A 16,844-nucleotide genomic window follows, 5' to 3' on the forward strand; every position below is an offset into this window, starting at 1 on the left:
TTTGTCGTTGGAAAAGATTGACAGCGGTAAACAAACTACGAATGTTTTGACTTTTGGTTCACACCTTAACTTCTTTTTCGGTATTTGATTTGTTGGATGATATGAATTATCAAGTTTTATACAAGACAGCAACCCTTTGTGTTTGCAAACCTTCAACTGTATTTAAGGAATGGACGAACCTTTCCTAATGCGCATTTATTTGATGCATGGACCAAAAGTACACGGACAAACGTAAAAATAAAAGAAAGTTAGGAAAAGAAGAAATCAACATTGGCATAATTCAATGTGACGTTTTAGAGACGGCATGTTTTTCTGTGTGCTCCCACAAATGTGGCACCTGTAAAATATTTCGGTTTGAAAATATACATCGGTCGTGAATCAACGCAGTTTATCTCAAACCTCAAAGCAGAATCCAATAACGACTTGTGCGACTTCCGATTTTTCACTTTTCCATTCGTTTTTAATTCTTCAATAATATCTGGATTAAAATAAACGATTGATAAATAATAATAACACGTGGGTGGCCAAAATTTGTTAGTTTTATGCGACCATGTTTTGAGTTGGAACTATATATGCCTTTCGCAAACCAACAACTTAATATGGCAAGTTTTTAGGGAAAACCTTTTTAAGGTAATGCTTAAACGTGTAACACATGTTGAACATCGGGAGCTCGTATAATAGTATGTTTTGTTCGTAGGAAACAGTCAGTTCACAAACCAAGCAGTCTGAAACTGTATATGAACGTTTCATAAAGAGTAAAATTACAGACCAAACCAACGTTTATTCAAAGGAATGAAATAAAAGTTTTGCGTTTCATTCTTAATTAAAAATCCATGTATTGTGTCACCTTGACGTTTTATCGTTCAACCCTATTCTGGTTTCTCAACATACGATTTTTTGTGAATGAAAATATAAAATATTATCTATCTACACAGACAACACAGAATGTGCAACAAGGTAAAATTCTCTTAGGCTAACACTAACCTGTTGCATCAACAAAGTACTTGGTGGTAAATGAATTCCAGTGTTTCTTTGTTTTCAAGTACGTGGATATGAAGTCTTGACTTATCACATGCATGTGTAACTGACTAAACAAGTAAATCTGTTACATGAATAAGAATTAAACAAAAACAAATTATAAAGTATTACCTCATACTTGCAATAGCATGATATCCATATCTGAACTTGGGAGCATTGCTTGAACTACCCATGGCATGTTTCTTTGAAATGTTTTTTCCAACCTTTGAAAACAATAACTCTAACATAACTATGACAATAAAGGTAAATGGTGGAAGTTGCTTACCTTGAGCATGTGTTGCACAAGAGATAATTGCTCAACTTCGAGTTGGCTTGTTGTAGCAATATTATCCTTTGGCAAAACTAACCAGTGATATTTTGCCTGCAAACAATTAACACCAAAAAATGCTCACTAGTATGTAAAACCATTCAAGTCAACACACATCTAACAACAAGTTCAGTTAATAATATAAATGCAGGGATACATACTTTAGGGTATTTATCTTTTATAACAATCACTTGGTCGTCTTGAAATACTTGGCTGCTTTCATCTAACATAGCAGATTTGAGTCCCATACTCCAATGTTTGGATACAGACTTGTTGTTTGCTGAGTGTTTGTGTGTTACTTGGGTGTCATTCGATAAACTTATTTTTTGGTCATCCTCATTCGATTTAAAGGAATATTCCGATACACTGTCATTTAGCATGGTGTCAGTTTTTGTTTTGAGTCTTTTAGCTGGTACGTCTGTCTTTTTCCTTCCCTTGCTTCTCTTGGCTGTTTGAATTGAATGGGAATCATTTGATGCAGTGTCTTTTGTTGTTTTCGATGTCAGTTGTTTTTCATCTGAAACTGCATTTTTTAATAGCAATTGTTTGCAGTCAAGGTGAGGTTCTTTATCCCACACCATAAGTTCAATTTTACCATGAACAATAGCAGGACGCAAACATTAGCAATGAGTACACATGAAGTTTTGTGTGGCAGGGCTACATTATTCAGGTAAAGCAAACTAAATCCACAAGTCATTCCGTTTTCCACATTGGGACATTCTTCTTTCACAAAATTTATTTATAAAACTTTAAACATACCACAATCACCAGTGCTTCTAAACTGAACACAGTGTGGATACTTCATGTTGACAATGAACAATTTTTGGCCTGGTATTAGTTTTGATGTAGTGTTTCTTTCAATAGCGATACCATCAATTTGAGAAGGGTTAGCACCTAGCCTCTTCACCAGAACATATCTAAAAATTGAATTAAAAACAAACAAGTGAACATAATAACAAGGAAATAACAAAACAACACCAGTACTTACTTTTGATGTGAATTGCAGGTAAGTTCCAATTGACTTCTTGAACACACTGTGTCACTAATGCCAAGTTCTGCCATCCGACCAACAACCACTGGGACATTGTTGGGCAGCAGTACATCGTGATGGCTTTCATTCAAACAACTAAGGTAGCATTCCATTACTTTTCCAAACAATTGTTTCATTTCTGTGAGGCTTAAAACAATATCAGTCACCCAGGAAATATTTTTAATTCAATACCCAGCCGGCTTAAATCTAACATGCTGTCCATGATATGTTAAACATATAACAATAGACAGCACCCTACAGTGCCCATTAACATCGACAACAAATGGTTTTATTACATAAATGATGTTTGTATGTAAAAAAATGTTACACCCACAATTGTTTAACTATCACAATCAATTATAAGGATACGCTAAAGAAGACTTTTTTAACCCTATTTTGCAGGACATCAAATTTGCTTACTATCCGCAATACTGCACCCTTGCAGATAAACTGAATGATTTGAAACTTGTGATTGGCATGCGAGCTTTTTTTTATTTAGGCTGTACAAATGATTCTTAACACCGCTGGAAGCCAAAAAAGGGAAAATACTACTACACCGGGTCACAAAGTTTTTCCAAACTTGATCCACATATAAGTATGTGTGAAACGAAAATCTGTCCCAATTTTAATGATTAGGCGTGAACAGGGCCACCGCCTGTTATTTTTTTTTACGTGTGAGTTGAAATACTACACGAAATCGTAGCGTTAATATTCGCACAGATTTCTATGTTACATAGGCTTATAAGTGGATCAAGCTTGTTATAAACTTTGTGACCGGGTGTAAAAGCATCTTCCCCCAAAAAGTTGATTTTCGCGGGGAAATCACCTCAAAATCACGTGACGAGAGTGTAAACATGCAAGTTCCAAATAGTTCTTTGAATGAATGTTTTTTTTTGTAGTTGCTTGTCTCCAGCCAAATTTACCTGAAGTGCATTTACTATTCTAACATGTATATTCGTTTATTTCTACTGGCTATTGATAAAGAAACTTGGAAGTCTATCAACCTTTTTTTTGTAAATTCTAAATAAAAAACTGGTAAAATCCTAATAAAAATTTTAATAAAGAACCATTTATCATCAAATCCTAAAGAGTATATGTTGTAACCACGATTAATATTACAAAATATTTCCATTGATATTCAGACAAAAATACAAATTTTGTTTTATTGTGCAATGGATAATAAGGATATCCCAGTATGCACATTGTTCAAAGAAACGGAAGAAACACAGGATGATGTTAGCCCAGTTGCAAGTGATTTGTTGGAGTCAATACAGACTCAAGAAAACATGGATACATCTGCAATACAAACTTCAGATGCTCCCACTTCTCCTGTAGTATGCAATATTTTTCAAAACACTCCATCTTCTGAAGACCTATTTTCATCTATACAGCAAACTGTTGTGAGTGATGAAAGTCAGATGGAAAAAAATGAGCAGAATGATGACTTGTTTACTTCAACTGAATGCTTGGAAACAAATCAGCCTCCAGAAACAGATTTGTTTGATAATGAGGCAAACAATTTGTCCGATGGAAATTCTGAGCTGTTGTTGTCTGACAATAGTAGCCACGAAGATACAAATAACAATACTAACATAACCACTATGGTAGAAAGTGAAATGATGACATCAATCATGATTCATGATGAAGGTTCATTTGAGAATATATCAAATCTGTCCTTAGATCAGTCTTCAAAAGAGGATGATGGTGGTGATGATGGCAAACAAGAACATGAAGCTGAAACAATAAAAATACTAGAGTCTGTTGAAGAGAAAACAAAACAACTAGAAATCACGAAGGTGGAAGATGTAAAAATTATAAAAACAGAATCTCCTCAAACTGAAGTTGAAGTTTCAACAACCAACATTGTAACAACTGCTGATACCTGTACAATAAGTGAATCAGTAAAGGATGAAGCAACACTGACAAGCACTCTGTTTTCATCCACACCAGTGACAAATTTATTCGATGACATTTCTTCTGGCCAACAATTTACAAACAACACTGGTATGAAAAACTGTTGATGATAATCTGTTAAATGACCTCAAGTTATTTGTGGTTAAGGAGCAAGTGTGTAAAAAATTCACAACTAAAATTTTGTTTGAGTAGACATAACCACTAGTTTTGTGTACAACTGCTACTAAACTGTTTCAGATGATGCCTTCACTAATGCTTTAACAAGCAGTGAGTTTGATAGGCGAAAGGATGCTTGGATCCCTGGTGAAGCCACTCAAACTGTGTTGGCTGCTGTTGCCCAATCACAGAAGCGAATAACATTGGAATCTAATCATTTGGTTAAGCCAGGTCTGGGAACAAGTGAATCTCAAGGTGATGTAAACTAAAATTAACCATTTATTTAAGTTTTGAATTTACCCTTGTTCTAAGTTTAACATATATTTGTTTGTTTTTGCAGGTGACCCAATACAAGCAGTACTTGCAAGATATAAGGGAAATGAATTTATTGAGAGAAACACAATCACTGTAAACAATGTAACACCAGATAAACAAGGCCTCAAGGAATTAATTGTAAGTATTCATACATATATGGTAAAAGGAAATTAATTAAATTCTCAGGTAAAATATTTAAAATGTCATTACTTTACAATAACATAGGCTGTTATAATGTCATTGTCATATGCTGCAGTTGTTAAATTGGTCACTTGTGTTTCTGCAAATGTATATGTGTCTGTGCAGGACACTGGTAACTTCAGAGCAGCAGTTGACTTGTGTGGAAAGGTTTTAACAAATCTTGGACAAGGATTTGGACAACAAACACAAGAAAGTTTGCACACCCCTGAAACCCTAGAGGTATATAACTGTAAATTATGAAACTAAGTAGTGAGATGATGTATATTTCCTTTGAATCTTTGACCAGTGGTGGCATGTGAGACTAGCTCTACTTGTCCGTCTCAAAGCATTTGAACTTGCTGAAAATGAGATATCATTGTTTGGGAATTTTGACTCTGCCGACTTGTACTTCGGCTTTTATCCAGATCTTTACCCAGGTATGTACAACCACCTAAAATCAAATGTGTTTCGTAATTATCTTATTAACTATAGGTCGACAAGGTTCCATCGTTCCATTTTCTTTGCGACTTCTTCATGCAGAATTTCCAAAACACATGAACAAACCAGGAGAAAGTATTGCTAGACTTCATGCTATGATTGATGTTTGTAACCAGGTAATATAAATAAGATAGGACATTGTAGTGCAACACAGATGAACCAATTCATTTTCAGATTGTAGATAATCTTTCTGACGGAAAGACTGAGGTTGGTTTACCTGCAAAGTTAAAGCCTGATGACAGGAATGCATCCATGGAATTATGGAAAGACAGGAAAATTCAAATATTGTATGCCATTGGTAAATACTCAAATACAATGTTTTCCGAACATGTGGCAAATATTTATCTGATGGTCTTAACCATTTACTTAAGGAAACTCCCTTATACAATTTCAAGAATACCAGGCTGCAATTAAGACATATGATGAAATCATGAAACTGAAACCAAGGTAAAGCGGAAGCTTGATTGAAAAATTGATATTACACACACTGGATGTTTACAGTAACAAACATTATATAGTGACAAGATATCTCTACAAAGTGGAGTTGGCCGTGCATTTCTTCAGCTTGGGGACATTAAATCTGCTCAGTTGAGATTTGCTGATGTGGAAAAAGAAGTTGGCAATGATCCTGATCACATGCTTCAACTTTACATGAATCGGTCAGTCATACACTTCAAATCCCAATCATTTTATTATGTTTTTCTGTGAGTGCAGACAGAATCTGTAATTGATAATAAATGTCTTTTGTTTTCAGAGGATTTCTTTACCTTGGTGCAAATAAATGGGATGAAGCACTTCAACAGTTTGGAGAAGCCTTGAAAATAGCCCCACATAACCTGGAGGTATTTCTAAAAAAGTTGAAAAGCAAGGAATGGAAAAATGTCCTTAAAACTTTGGTGTTTTTTTCTTTGCAGGTTTTAAACAACAAGGCCGTTTGCCTTCTTTATTTATGTCGGTTAAAGGATGCCATAGCAACGCTAGAAAGTGCAATAAATATCACATCTGAGTCTGATGCCGAGTCAACTAGAATAACTACTCAAGTAATTCAGATCCCCTTCCTATGAATTAAAAAAATTACATTTGAATTGTTTGCAGCACCAACCCATAACATTTGAAGGAGCATTAAACAACCTGGTGACCTTATATGAACTTGAATCCACTAGATCTTTTGCTAAGAAACAAATGCTTCTTCAACAAATGGCCCTTACTGTTGGTGATGGATTTGATGTGACCTGTTTAAAAATGTGATAGTGCAATAAATATAATTTCAACTTGTGAGGTCATATTTTAAAAATACTCCAATCATACTAAGTTTTAATTCGGCCCCTGAATGGTCTCGGGATCCTGCGGAAAATGTTGTAGAGTTACAGAATGGCAGTTGAAAAGTTGCAATGGGGGACAGGTTCTGGTAAAAAGTTTCTAATGTCCAGTGCAAACTGGCTAAAAACCCTATCTGGTGGCGAATTTAAATTTTATTAGGGAATAGTACAGCACCATGAATAAAATCGTATTTAGTGCAGCATTAAAGACCAGTGCGGCGATTTTATTTTTGAAAAACAGTCCTTGGTGGTACGGATTAATTTCTACTACACTGAAGACCCGTTTAATTGTTTTTGATCGACACAGACTATTTTGTTTTGTGTACGTTCTCTTTTTTGTGACTTGTAATTTACTGCATGTATTGATAAGGAAGTTTTATTATCATTATGTTTCTTTATCGGTAAGTGACCGTGTATATGTTGGCGAAACAATTGGCAGTGAATTACATGCAAATTTACTCCTGTTGTTGCTGATTGCACATGAAAAATATACCAAATAAGTAGTATTTAGGTTGTGGTGCATATACAATTTGGAAAAATGCACTGACGACAATCTGGCTATGTTTTTATGTTTATTTCATTTAGATTTTGTAAGTGTAAAAACTATCTGACAGTTTTTGCCCACTGGAGATATAAATATCAAATTTTAGGCAGGTTTTCTGCTGATCAAAGCAAAATGTTTACAATTCAATAATCCAAGAAACAAAAGCTTGAGTGAAAATTAACAAAATGAAGCCTAGTCGCCCTTTGAGGAAAAGAAAACGGAAAGATCGAACTTGGGCTGAAGCTGCTACCTTGGTATAAAAAGCTATGCTTACAGTTGTGTATCTGTAGTTCAGTCCATTGAAACACGTTATATGTTGATTGCTATTTAGTGATTTTGTGTTAAATGAATTTATTTAAATTTTTTATTGTTGCAAACCCACAAAAATAAAACTGTTTTATATTTGCATTTAACAATTTTTTTTTAGGCAATCCAGTTGAGCACCACAAAGGTAATAGGTATTCGGCCAATTTTACAAACTATATATGACCGCAAGCTGAAAGAAATTTCTCTAAACAAGTGAGTATAATGTAGTTGCTGGTCTCAGTAATTTTACTAGTCTACTACATGTTTTATACAATCTATTTTAACTTGGTTTTCTGCATACAATTAACAGTTTTTGTTACTGCTGATCACAATAGATATAGCAATAACAGCCTGACTTCGTACACACTCTCTTTAAATTTTTGGAGAAACTATAGCCACTAATATAAGAAAAACATTGGTCAGGTCACAACATGTGACATTGCTGCAAAAACAATAATTTTATTTGAATAGGGGTAAATTACACCAGACCAGAGGGATGTTAGTTGACAAATAAAATCGCCAGTTAACTAAACTTTGAATGCGAGTTACTCGTCCGCCCTACTAGGTAGCAGCATGATTTATTTACAAGTGAAAGTTCATAGGCTGATCTTTCTAACAATATCAAAATTATGAACTCACTCACATTGCTGTTTGTTGAAACCTTGAGGTAGGAGAATGTTAGAATATGTGAAAGGGTTGTCATGTAAGTGGGACAGAAACCAAACCTATACCAAAAGTTAAGAACATAGTTAAAACCAACAGTGATGCAAAATAAAAATATGCACAAACTGTTTATAAACGTTCCACTACAGCAGATATTTGTAACAAAAAAAGCACAAAACTATATTTCCTTTCCAGGGCTGCGGAAAATGTTTTGACAACAATGTTAAACCACCATGCACAATTGCCCAACTGTCCATTTTTTCGGGTCAAAGGTCGATACGGCTTATATGCCTTGAAGGTAATTCTGTTTTTCTTAATTGTTATGCAACAGTAGCACATACTGTGTATTACAGTTAATTGTATGTATATCTTTTTTAGGAGTCTTGGCTCAAAAAGAATAGTGGAATTGTGCCAGATCTCAGTGATGCTACAGACCCAGGTTTGTTGTGTTGAAGCAATCTGTCAAAAATGTGCTTACTGCTGTGTAGATAGCTTACCTTTAATAATTGTTGCAACAGAAGTTTTATCAAGTTAACAAGAAGTTTGGAATTTGTGTTTGGGTAACAGTATGTACATTTTTTTGCAAGTTGATGCATTATTTGTTATGTTGTTAGATGGCTTTGATGATGAAGATGACCTTAGTTCTGTCAGTGGAAATGGCAATTGTAAGTTTATGTGCTGATGAAATAGATGTATGTTTTTTATTTATCTAAAAATTGTTCTCTTGTCACTGTACCCAGACAGCCGAAACTTGGCAGAGGTGGATAGGGTGCCCATTGGTTCCATGGACATGCTAGCTAGGGAAAATCATACCTTTTCTATTCATGGAAGAGCAATGCCCCCAGAGCCTTTGCCTCGGAAGTCTACAAAGGTCAGCAAAGAATTGAAATAGAAATCAAATTGTAGGTGGCAAATCTGTTTGATGTGTTGCTTGTTTTATAGATGATTTCTGAGGTATCATCCAGCAAAAACAATATGGATGCTACGAGTAAGTGACTGTAAACAAGACTTGTATTTATTTGGTTTGTGATGAAGCAATCGAAATGTTGTACCTTTTGTGTCAATCCTACAAACATTATTGAAAATCTTAGCACTGCTTTTTTTAAAAATGGTTTTATAACTTTCAGGTGAAGACATTAACCCCGTGGCACAGGCAGCAAAAATCTCATTATCAAGCCCAATTTCCAACCCTGTCCAACCAGTAGCATCACGTCCTCGAATGCAGGAGCGTGTCTATGTATGGAACAGTCGTAATGTGTTGCAAGAATCAAGTGAAAAAGAGACCTCTAACAAGTATCACACCAACTTAGACCTTGAAACCCCCAACAGCTTCTTAGTAAATGCGAACATGAGGGTAAGGCATATTTGTTGCAATCTATGCAAGCAAGTTATAAATAGTTTTGATAAATTTTCATGCAGTTTTTGACCTTGTGCTTTCATGTCTCTGTATTTGTTTCAGAATTTAATAAATCGGGAAACATTTTCCATGCTTCCTCCATCTTATCAGTTCAAACTTACCACGCTACTTCCTGAGTGTGACAGAATAGTTGATCCCTTGGTTGAAAGTGAGAAACAAGTCCTGAAGCCTTCACCAACAGCATTGACCAATGAGTTTTTCTCTCAGTCGCTACAGGTACTAGGATTGTGCATGTTGGCATTCTTCTGTGGTTATTGCATAACATTTTTCAACTTCCTACAGGAGTGGCGGGACCGACTCGGTGATGGTGAGTTCACCCGTGAAACCCGTTCTCGCATTGCCCAAGAAATTGCCAAGGAAAGAAGCAAGATTGACCCCTGGAAAGAAAAATTCTTTGAAGAGTTTTATGGGCAAAAGTAAGTAACTTGTGCAGTGATATTTTTCTGTTGAAGTAGAAACAGGAAAAAATTATGGTTTTCTACAGACAAGTTCCCATAAAGCGACTTCGCAGCAGAGGTTCCGAATGCAGTCATCTTATGCATGATTTTGGAATTGAAGCGCAATTGGCTAAGTTTGCAGATCTGAGAAAAGGTAATTATCCTGCAAGTTAATTTTTGTCCCTAAACAGTGATACACTTTATACTTGCTTGGTTTGTCTTATTTTTCATGATTTGGAATATTTCTCATGAATTTGCTTAATTTGGTAAAGGTGTTTAAACTTGGTTTTAAACTTTGTATTTGATTGTGAGTGGTTAGCATAGTTAAAAATCACAGTGTTGTTTGGCACTTTTTTTAAACGTATCTTATCACATTGGATCACATTTACTGGTGATATCTGGAGGCTTCTTTAACCATCCAGTTTAAAATTTTTGCACACAGCAGTGTGTTTGTTTTTGTGTTCTTGGTAAATGGTAGCACTGTCTGTAAGCATCTAGCATATTCCATTATTTATTTCAGAACTTCAAGAAAACCCATCCAATGAAAATACTCTTACCTCCACTCATCTCAAGCCTGATATTTTAAGAGACAAACCTCAAATTAAAAGTCCTCAAAACTCGATTAGCAGCATCCGACGTCGAACCCTTGCCGCTGCAAATGCCAAAACCAGGAACAGCTACAGAATGGCAAGAAATAAGTTCGTCTCGCAAAAGCGAAGAAAACTTTCCCCAACAAAGGGAGCATTTTTCCCAAATAATCAGCATTTTAAACACTTGAATACCCAGCCCCCATCGTCTATTGTGATGAAGCCATCTGGTGCCTTGTCTGCCCTTGCCCGTTGCGCAAATCTCAGTACAGGATTAACTTTAAACAGCAACAACAACTGTGATGAAGGAAAAGAAAATGGTGCAAAATACCTTGATATCAGAAAGGAAACTGAAAGGGGTTCGGCTGCTATCTTTGACCATTCGTACACTTCCACACCTTGGCATAAAAGCATTGTAAGTATAAATTTGCATGATACATGACAACCTAAAGTTTGGGGTGGAGAATATTTAAATTTTTGACTATGTTTTTTCAGGATAACCGTTTATCAACAGAAGCTTCCACTACTGCAGGTAAGGCTCCTTAATTTGCATCACTTTTTCTATTTAAGTATTATAGCTTACAAAGTGGATGTACACAACTAATCTTTTCCTCCCCAAATAGTAGTATTGACAAAACCTATATTCAACTTATTTTGTTTGACAATTTTAATTGCTATATTTTGTGATAAATTTGTTCTGTGTAACACATATGTCTTGCAGCTCGCAATTCTGCAAAGTCATCCACCCTGGTGTTGTATCCTCAAGGGAATTTGGTTAATTCCACTATGGCAATTATGCAGTCAGGCACAAGAACTGTCAAAGAAGACAAAAATGTAATTACCAGATTTGCTCTTTATTTCATATGGAACCTTTTGGTATTTGGGTGTAATTTAAAGAGTGACGAAATTTTTCAACCTATTTGATGAGAAATGTTTGCAGCAGATGTCAAACCATAATTTGTTGTTACTTTGGCCTAACTATTTTTTAACCACACCGGGATTAACACCCAGGTTATCCTGGATCAGGTTTTCTTCTTGGTATATGGGTCGGGCCCTCAACCAATATTGCAAATTGCCAGCCCAACTCCCTGTATTTTAAGAGTTGTGCGTTAATTATTTTGCTCCCTGGTGCCAATGATTTTAAATGTAATTATCTTACTGTGACGTCAGATCATCTGATGAATCAGCAAGGAACAAGCAATGTTTGCCCTCTGCACATAGGGTTACCTTCCAGTTTAGTATATATACCATATCCCCACAATCCATTTCTGGAAAACGTGATGTCATACCAGTTTTTTTTCACCATGCCAGTGTTCCTTATTCAAAAGTTTAAACGACGACATTTCCGAAAAATGCAACCAATTTTGAAAATCTTTATACATTTATGTATATTAATGAATTCACAATTGAATGCACTTTCAATTTAGGTTTAAATAAAAATGACTGCAGGGCCACTTTAGATTGTCAGTAAAAACTGTTTAACTTGCAGGTGGTGGAAGTGAAGCATGATGCTGCAATGCCAAGTTTTCCCAACAAAGATGCATCTTTTAAAATAATCAAGCCCTCGGTCCCAGCTCGCTCCAATGGGAGCCTAAGCGACACAGAGCGAGTTTTGAGCATCTGCGCTCGTCCCCTTACCCCTGAGTCCTTTGTGACCGGCAATGTAAAGTCTTCTAACTCATTTCTGACACAAATAAAACAGGTTCCAAGTCCCTTGATTGCTGAGTCCTTCACTGCCACATCAACTACTGTTGTGTAAGTAAAAGTATTTTTATCTGATTACTGCTTGCATGCATATACCTGTGTAGATTTAAGTTTAGTAGTATGTAGAATTTGTTGCAGAAACTCGACTGCTCAAAGTTGTTTATATGTACTTCTTGTTTTATTTGTGTTCGGTTTGCGGGCATAGTTTCTAGTGTAACCGCACAAATTATCTATGACAAAATTTCACAGAAAAACAACGACCTCTGTGTCAACATCGCAGCAAGTTATTTCCCAAACAACTGGACATTCCAACCAAGTGCCGACAGCAGTGAAGGCATATACAAGCAGCCAAACTGTCCACCTCAGTCAACCACCCATTCACCACCATGTGCAGGCATTTGCTGCCAACACCACTGTAGCATCCTTGGGGATGACATTTCCATCACAACAGAACCAACCAATAAGTATTGAAAGAAACATCAACAAGCCCGGTGGAGTTTCCACCAGCGTAAAAGTGGAGAATAAGCTCTTTGCTCAGAGTTCTCCAGGTAACACCTGCACTACTACCAAAGTCACTGCAGTTCGGAGCACTGTAAACACAGTTCCCTGGCAATCAGCACCTCTCTCCACATCTCCTCTTGCTCCCGGAAGATTATCTATCGCTGGTAAGAATTTTTGGTGTTCATGAGTCCCAAAAACTAAAATTCGTTAGCCTCAAATGGTCAACATAGACTTTCCCAACATTTTGGCTGTTTGCTTTTACATAATACTGTTGTTCAATATGTTCCTGTGTAGATTGCATGTATTTTGTTGAACTTTTGATGATTATTTTATGGAAAGAAAATGGTTCAAATAGATTAAATCCGTTGTTGACTAATTGAGAGACTCCATATCTTGCTGCAGGAATCAAACGATCACAAACTACAACACAAGATGCCCCCTCACCACCAGGTTCCTCGGCAAAATGGGGAGCAACCTCATCACCATCACCTCCATTGAAAAAAACCAGAACATTGGCAGAAATTAAAGCACACATAAAGGCCAAGAAGGCTGCAAATGCTGCTGCAAGCACAAGGTATCACACTTTTTCCGGCAGCTTTTGTTGCATAAATCTGGCTTGTTGATAATGTTGTTGTCGATACTAAATAATGCGGTTGCCTCAAAGCATAAATTAAAAATAGATTTGATGAAAATATAAACACAATCTTTCATGTGACAGTTTATGAATAAACACAATTGGAAACTAGAGCTGACTTTTTAAGTAATATACCTATTTTTGTTTTCAGGCCCTCATCTGTTGGCCTGCCACAGCCTGGTGCTGTTGCTGCGAACTCCCATTCACACATGTTCTGTGCAACAACCTTCCCAGTGTACTTTCCACTGGTCACCAGCTCACCATCTAGCATGGTGATGCCACCCTCCACTACACAGTCCCTTCCAACCACAGCAAGTTACATTAGACTGCCCACCACTGCCACTTTGCCGTTGGAGAGATTACAGTGGGTCAGTCAACACTCTGGTGGAAGTGCAACCACAAACTCTGAGGCTTCTGAAGTTGCAAATTTAGCTCCATTGCAAAGCTGCGTACTGTCATCATCAGCAAAGTCTACAACCGATATTCCGGTACATTTTAGAATTTGACGAATTCCAAAATTTGTTTTGATTGTGGCACAACTGTTATTCAAAATGGTATTGTGGAAAAAACTCGGCGACTGGTATTTCTAATTTTCTTTATATTGGTTGCAGACTACATCTGGTGAGCATAAACAACCTACATCCTCCAACAACAAACAAGGTACTGGGAAAATCATCCTAAAAATAAAGGCAGCTGGATCAGCAATCTCCCTGAAGGTGAGACAGAAAAAACATTATATAATTACCTATATATGTCTTGTGACACTGAACTATACTTTTCCGGTTTGGCTGTTTGGCACTGTTAAAGAATGTCAAAAAGTATACATAGTGCAAGCAGTATTTCACTAATTCTTCTCTGCTTTTGTAATAACAGGTTGATGCTGACGTCATCAAGAAAGAGCTAAAACGGAAGAATTCTGTTCCAACCTCTGATGAAGATCAAGACATAGGAAGCAATGTTGATTCCTCATCAAACGACAGCATTTCAGAGGACTCGGAAGAGGATGACTTGCAGATCAGGAGCCACAAGTCCACTGGGTATTCATCATCCCACCGTAAACTGAATGTCCGCAAATCGTCTGACTCTGAAAGTGACTGCAAGCATTCTCAATTGAGATGGAGCAGCAGCCAATCAAGCGACGGGGTTCTGTTCACCCAGAACAAAGCTTGTGACAACGTGTCCACATCCACTGAAGATCCTGCATCAACTTTACTTTTGAAGCAGCAACGTAACGCGGCGGTGTTCGGTGTTTCCCCCTATAACGTCAGGTACATTATAACTCAATTCATTGTAGTTGTGAACGTTTTTGTTTTTATATACAGTGCATCTTTTGTTTTCAATAGCCTTGTAAAGATGTTTAAATCGTTTCAAAGCTTCCGCGTTTAAGTATTTGCTCAATTTTCATGCGTTTAGCATCAAACCTCCGAGTACAACGTGCGACGCATCGTCCTCCACCACATTTCCGACGGGAAATTCACTCTTCCAAAAGAAAACCTCCTCTCTTTCGTTTCGCCCCGTTCCCACGTGTGGTTCTTGGTCCGCAAATATGGTTAGTTGCCCAAAAAGCGATAGGATATATCCCTTTTTGTAGTTTGTAGAATTGTCTCACTTGTATGGACAATAAAGTTTGGACTTATCAGTATTATGCGTGGTAATACGTTCCTTGAGCGATTTTCAAAATCAATAACACATTTTTTTGGTATTACAGTCTGTAAGCACGGCAATAGCTTCAAATTCGATGCTGGCTGCTCCGACATCAGCGCCCAACACCTCTAAGTCAACCAAGTTTAAATCCACAAGCAAAGGTAGTTAATCTCATTATCAGCATCATTCGCCAGGTGGAAATCTTAACGCTTTTAATGTCCCAGGCAAAAGCATGAAACACATGCAGGAGCTCGCCCGGTCAAGTATGATACATTCTGATGAGTCAGCAGACGACGGTGACTCATCAGAAGATGACGAGGACGAACCTGGAGATGTTTCCACGACAACGGCGTCCGAAAACGACAAGGTACTTGAATGTGCCAATTTAGTTTGTCATGAAACACTTCAAAATGAACAATGTTTAAATTTTTTGGAAACCTAATGACGAAAATTTACCTGTATTTGCCACTGCACATCAATTATATGTAACCACCACAGAGAAATCAAAAGTCAGGAAAGATCAATGATTATTTACCATGTCCCTTTTGGCAACAATTAACAGAAAAACACAACAAACTGTCCTATAAGTGTTTCATTAAAGGCTTTGAAAGAGCGCTAACACAGCCCTAGAAGTAATACCAGAAACACAATCCAAGTGCCCCCCAGTAGCGACCAAAAATGTTAATCCTAGCTAGGATGTTGCTCTAACAAATGTTTTAAATAAACCTAATTTATCGTTACTTGTTTGTTCTTCGCACAGTACACCGAAAGCGACGACTCTTCTCAGTCTTGGTTGCCCGGGCGCCCGGACTCGGCCGAGTCTTCCCTGTCAGACGATAACTCACTGTCCAAACGCCAAACTCACTTCCCATTGAAGAAAGAAGTTAAAACCAGGTTTGTAACATTTTTAGACAAACGCTTCCTTCCATAGGAATTTCACGATTACATGAATTTTCTTTAATTACAGAGGAAGCAAATCTTCAACGCAAAAGGTTCTGTCGATGACAATCCACAAATAAATGAGGCGGCGAATAGTTATAGAACCTTATGCACTTATCCTCACGAAAGGTGTTTTGAATCATCCCGCCGCGAGATCTTGTCATTATTATGTTCCTTTTCAACAAATCGATATTCCTTCTTTGTAAGGTTGTTTTACAACGTTTTACGTCGAGTTCCAATGATGGATTTATGCGTATAGCGGCGTTTTCCATGGCGAAAGGGGACTATTTGCACAAACAAAGCTTCTATTCTTTCCCTTCAATAGCAATGACAATGTGGCGCCGTGTACATGGCAACCCACCCATAATCTCCTTTTGCCAAACGAATGTATTTTTTCACCTTACAATGAAGTAAAACAAAAGAAAATATACTGCTTGTGGAATGTTGTTTTACTTGCATGAAAGAAGCAATGTAGGTGATGTCGGATATTGATATATACCAGCATAACTCGTCGCTACCACAACCCATGCACATAAAAATTTCACTAGATAAACTGACCTGTTCTTCTGGCATTAAAATTATTGTAAATTTTGTTTTAACCGCCGCAATTCACCATGTACACAAACACCGGTTAAAATAAAATCTACTTTGAGTTTAATGCCAAAGGGACAGTTCTTCTCAAATTAACACAAAACGTTTTTTTATGTAACT

At 36.9% G+C, this 16,844-nt stretch overlaps 3 protein-coding genes across 5 annotated transcripts; 2 read left to right on the forward strand and 1 right to left on the reverse strand.

Moving 5' to 3' along the window:
• Positions 1–204: 204 nt before the first annotated feature.
• LOC145901655 (aprataxin-like) lies at positions 205–2,527 on the reverse strand. 3 transcript variants are annotated; one of them, XM_082989413.1, is made up of 8 exons: positions 2,334–2,527; positions 2,105–2,262; positions 1,507–1,868; positions 1,304–1,399; positions 1,150–1,241; positions 985–1,088; positions 400–478; positions 205–337 (listed from the first exon to the last, which is right to left on the reverse strand). In XM_082989413.1, exons 1-8 carry the CDS (start codon positions 2,510–2,512, stop codon positions 265–267), a joined length of 1,143 nt encoding a protein of 380 aa, XP_082845539.1. In that variant the 5' UTR covers positions 2,513–2,527; the 3' UTR covers positions 205–264. The 3 variants fall into 3 exon arrangements, with proteins under 3 accessions (XP_082845539.1, XP_082845538.1, XP_082845537.1); XM_082989412.1 differs by having other exon boundaries at positions 292–478; positions 1,507–1,862; XM_082989411.1 differs by having other exon boundaries at positions 292–478.
• A 997-nt stretch (positions 2,528–3,524) lies between these two features.
• LOC145901654 (trafficking protein particle complex subunit 12-like) lies at positions 3,525–6,713 on the forward strand. Its single transcript, XM_082989410.1, has 12 exons — positions 3,525–4,379; positions 4,527–4,700; positions 4,786–4,898; positions 5,067–5,180; positions 5,248–5,377; positions 5,433–5,554; positions 5,613–5,736; positions 5,810–5,885; positions 5,957–6,097; positions 6,193–6,280; positions 6,353–6,478; positions 6,534–6,713. The coding sequence occupies exons 1-12, from the start codon at positions 3,548–3,550 to the stop codon at positions 6,684–6,686; spliced, it is 2,193 nt and encodes a 730-aa protein (XP_082845536.1). The 5' UTR covers positions 3,525–3,547; the 3' UTR covers positions 6,687–6,713.
• A 633-nt stretch (positions 6,714–7,346) lies between these two features.
• Positions 7,347–16,528, forward strand: LOC145902068 (uncharacterized). The gene is made up of 25 exons (XM_082989914.1): positions 7,347–7,555; positions 7,729–7,820; positions 8,466–8,568; positions 8,649–8,709; positions 8,885–8,935; positions 9,011–9,141; positions 9,213–9,258; positions 9,398–9,624; positions 9,730–9,903; positions 9,970–10,103; positions 10,172–10,278; positions 10,645–11,126; positions 11,207–11,243; positions 11,433–11,545; positions 12,201–12,466; positions 12,665–13,080; positions 13,319–13,490; positions 13,702–14,038; positions 14,162–14,266; positions 14,424–14,818; positions 14,964–15,099; positions 15,259–15,355; positions 15,419–15,561; positions 15,955–16,088; positions 16,162–16,528. Exons 1-25 carry the CDS (start codon positions 7,487–7,489, stop codon positions 16,211–16,213), a joined length of 4,080 nt encoding a protein of 1,359 aa, XP_082846040.1. The 5' UTR covers positions 7,347–7,486; the 3' UTR covers positions 16,214–16,528.
• The last annotated feature ends 316 nt before the right edge of the window (positions 16,529–16,844 follow it).

This window comes from Ascidia mentula, chromosome 5 (genome assembly GCF_947561715.1).
Source record: "Ascidia mentula chromosome 5, kaAscMent1.1, whole genome shotgun sequence".
NCBI lineage: Eukaryota > Metazoa > Chordata > Ascidiacea > Phlebobranchia > Ascidiidae > Ascidia > Ascidia mentula.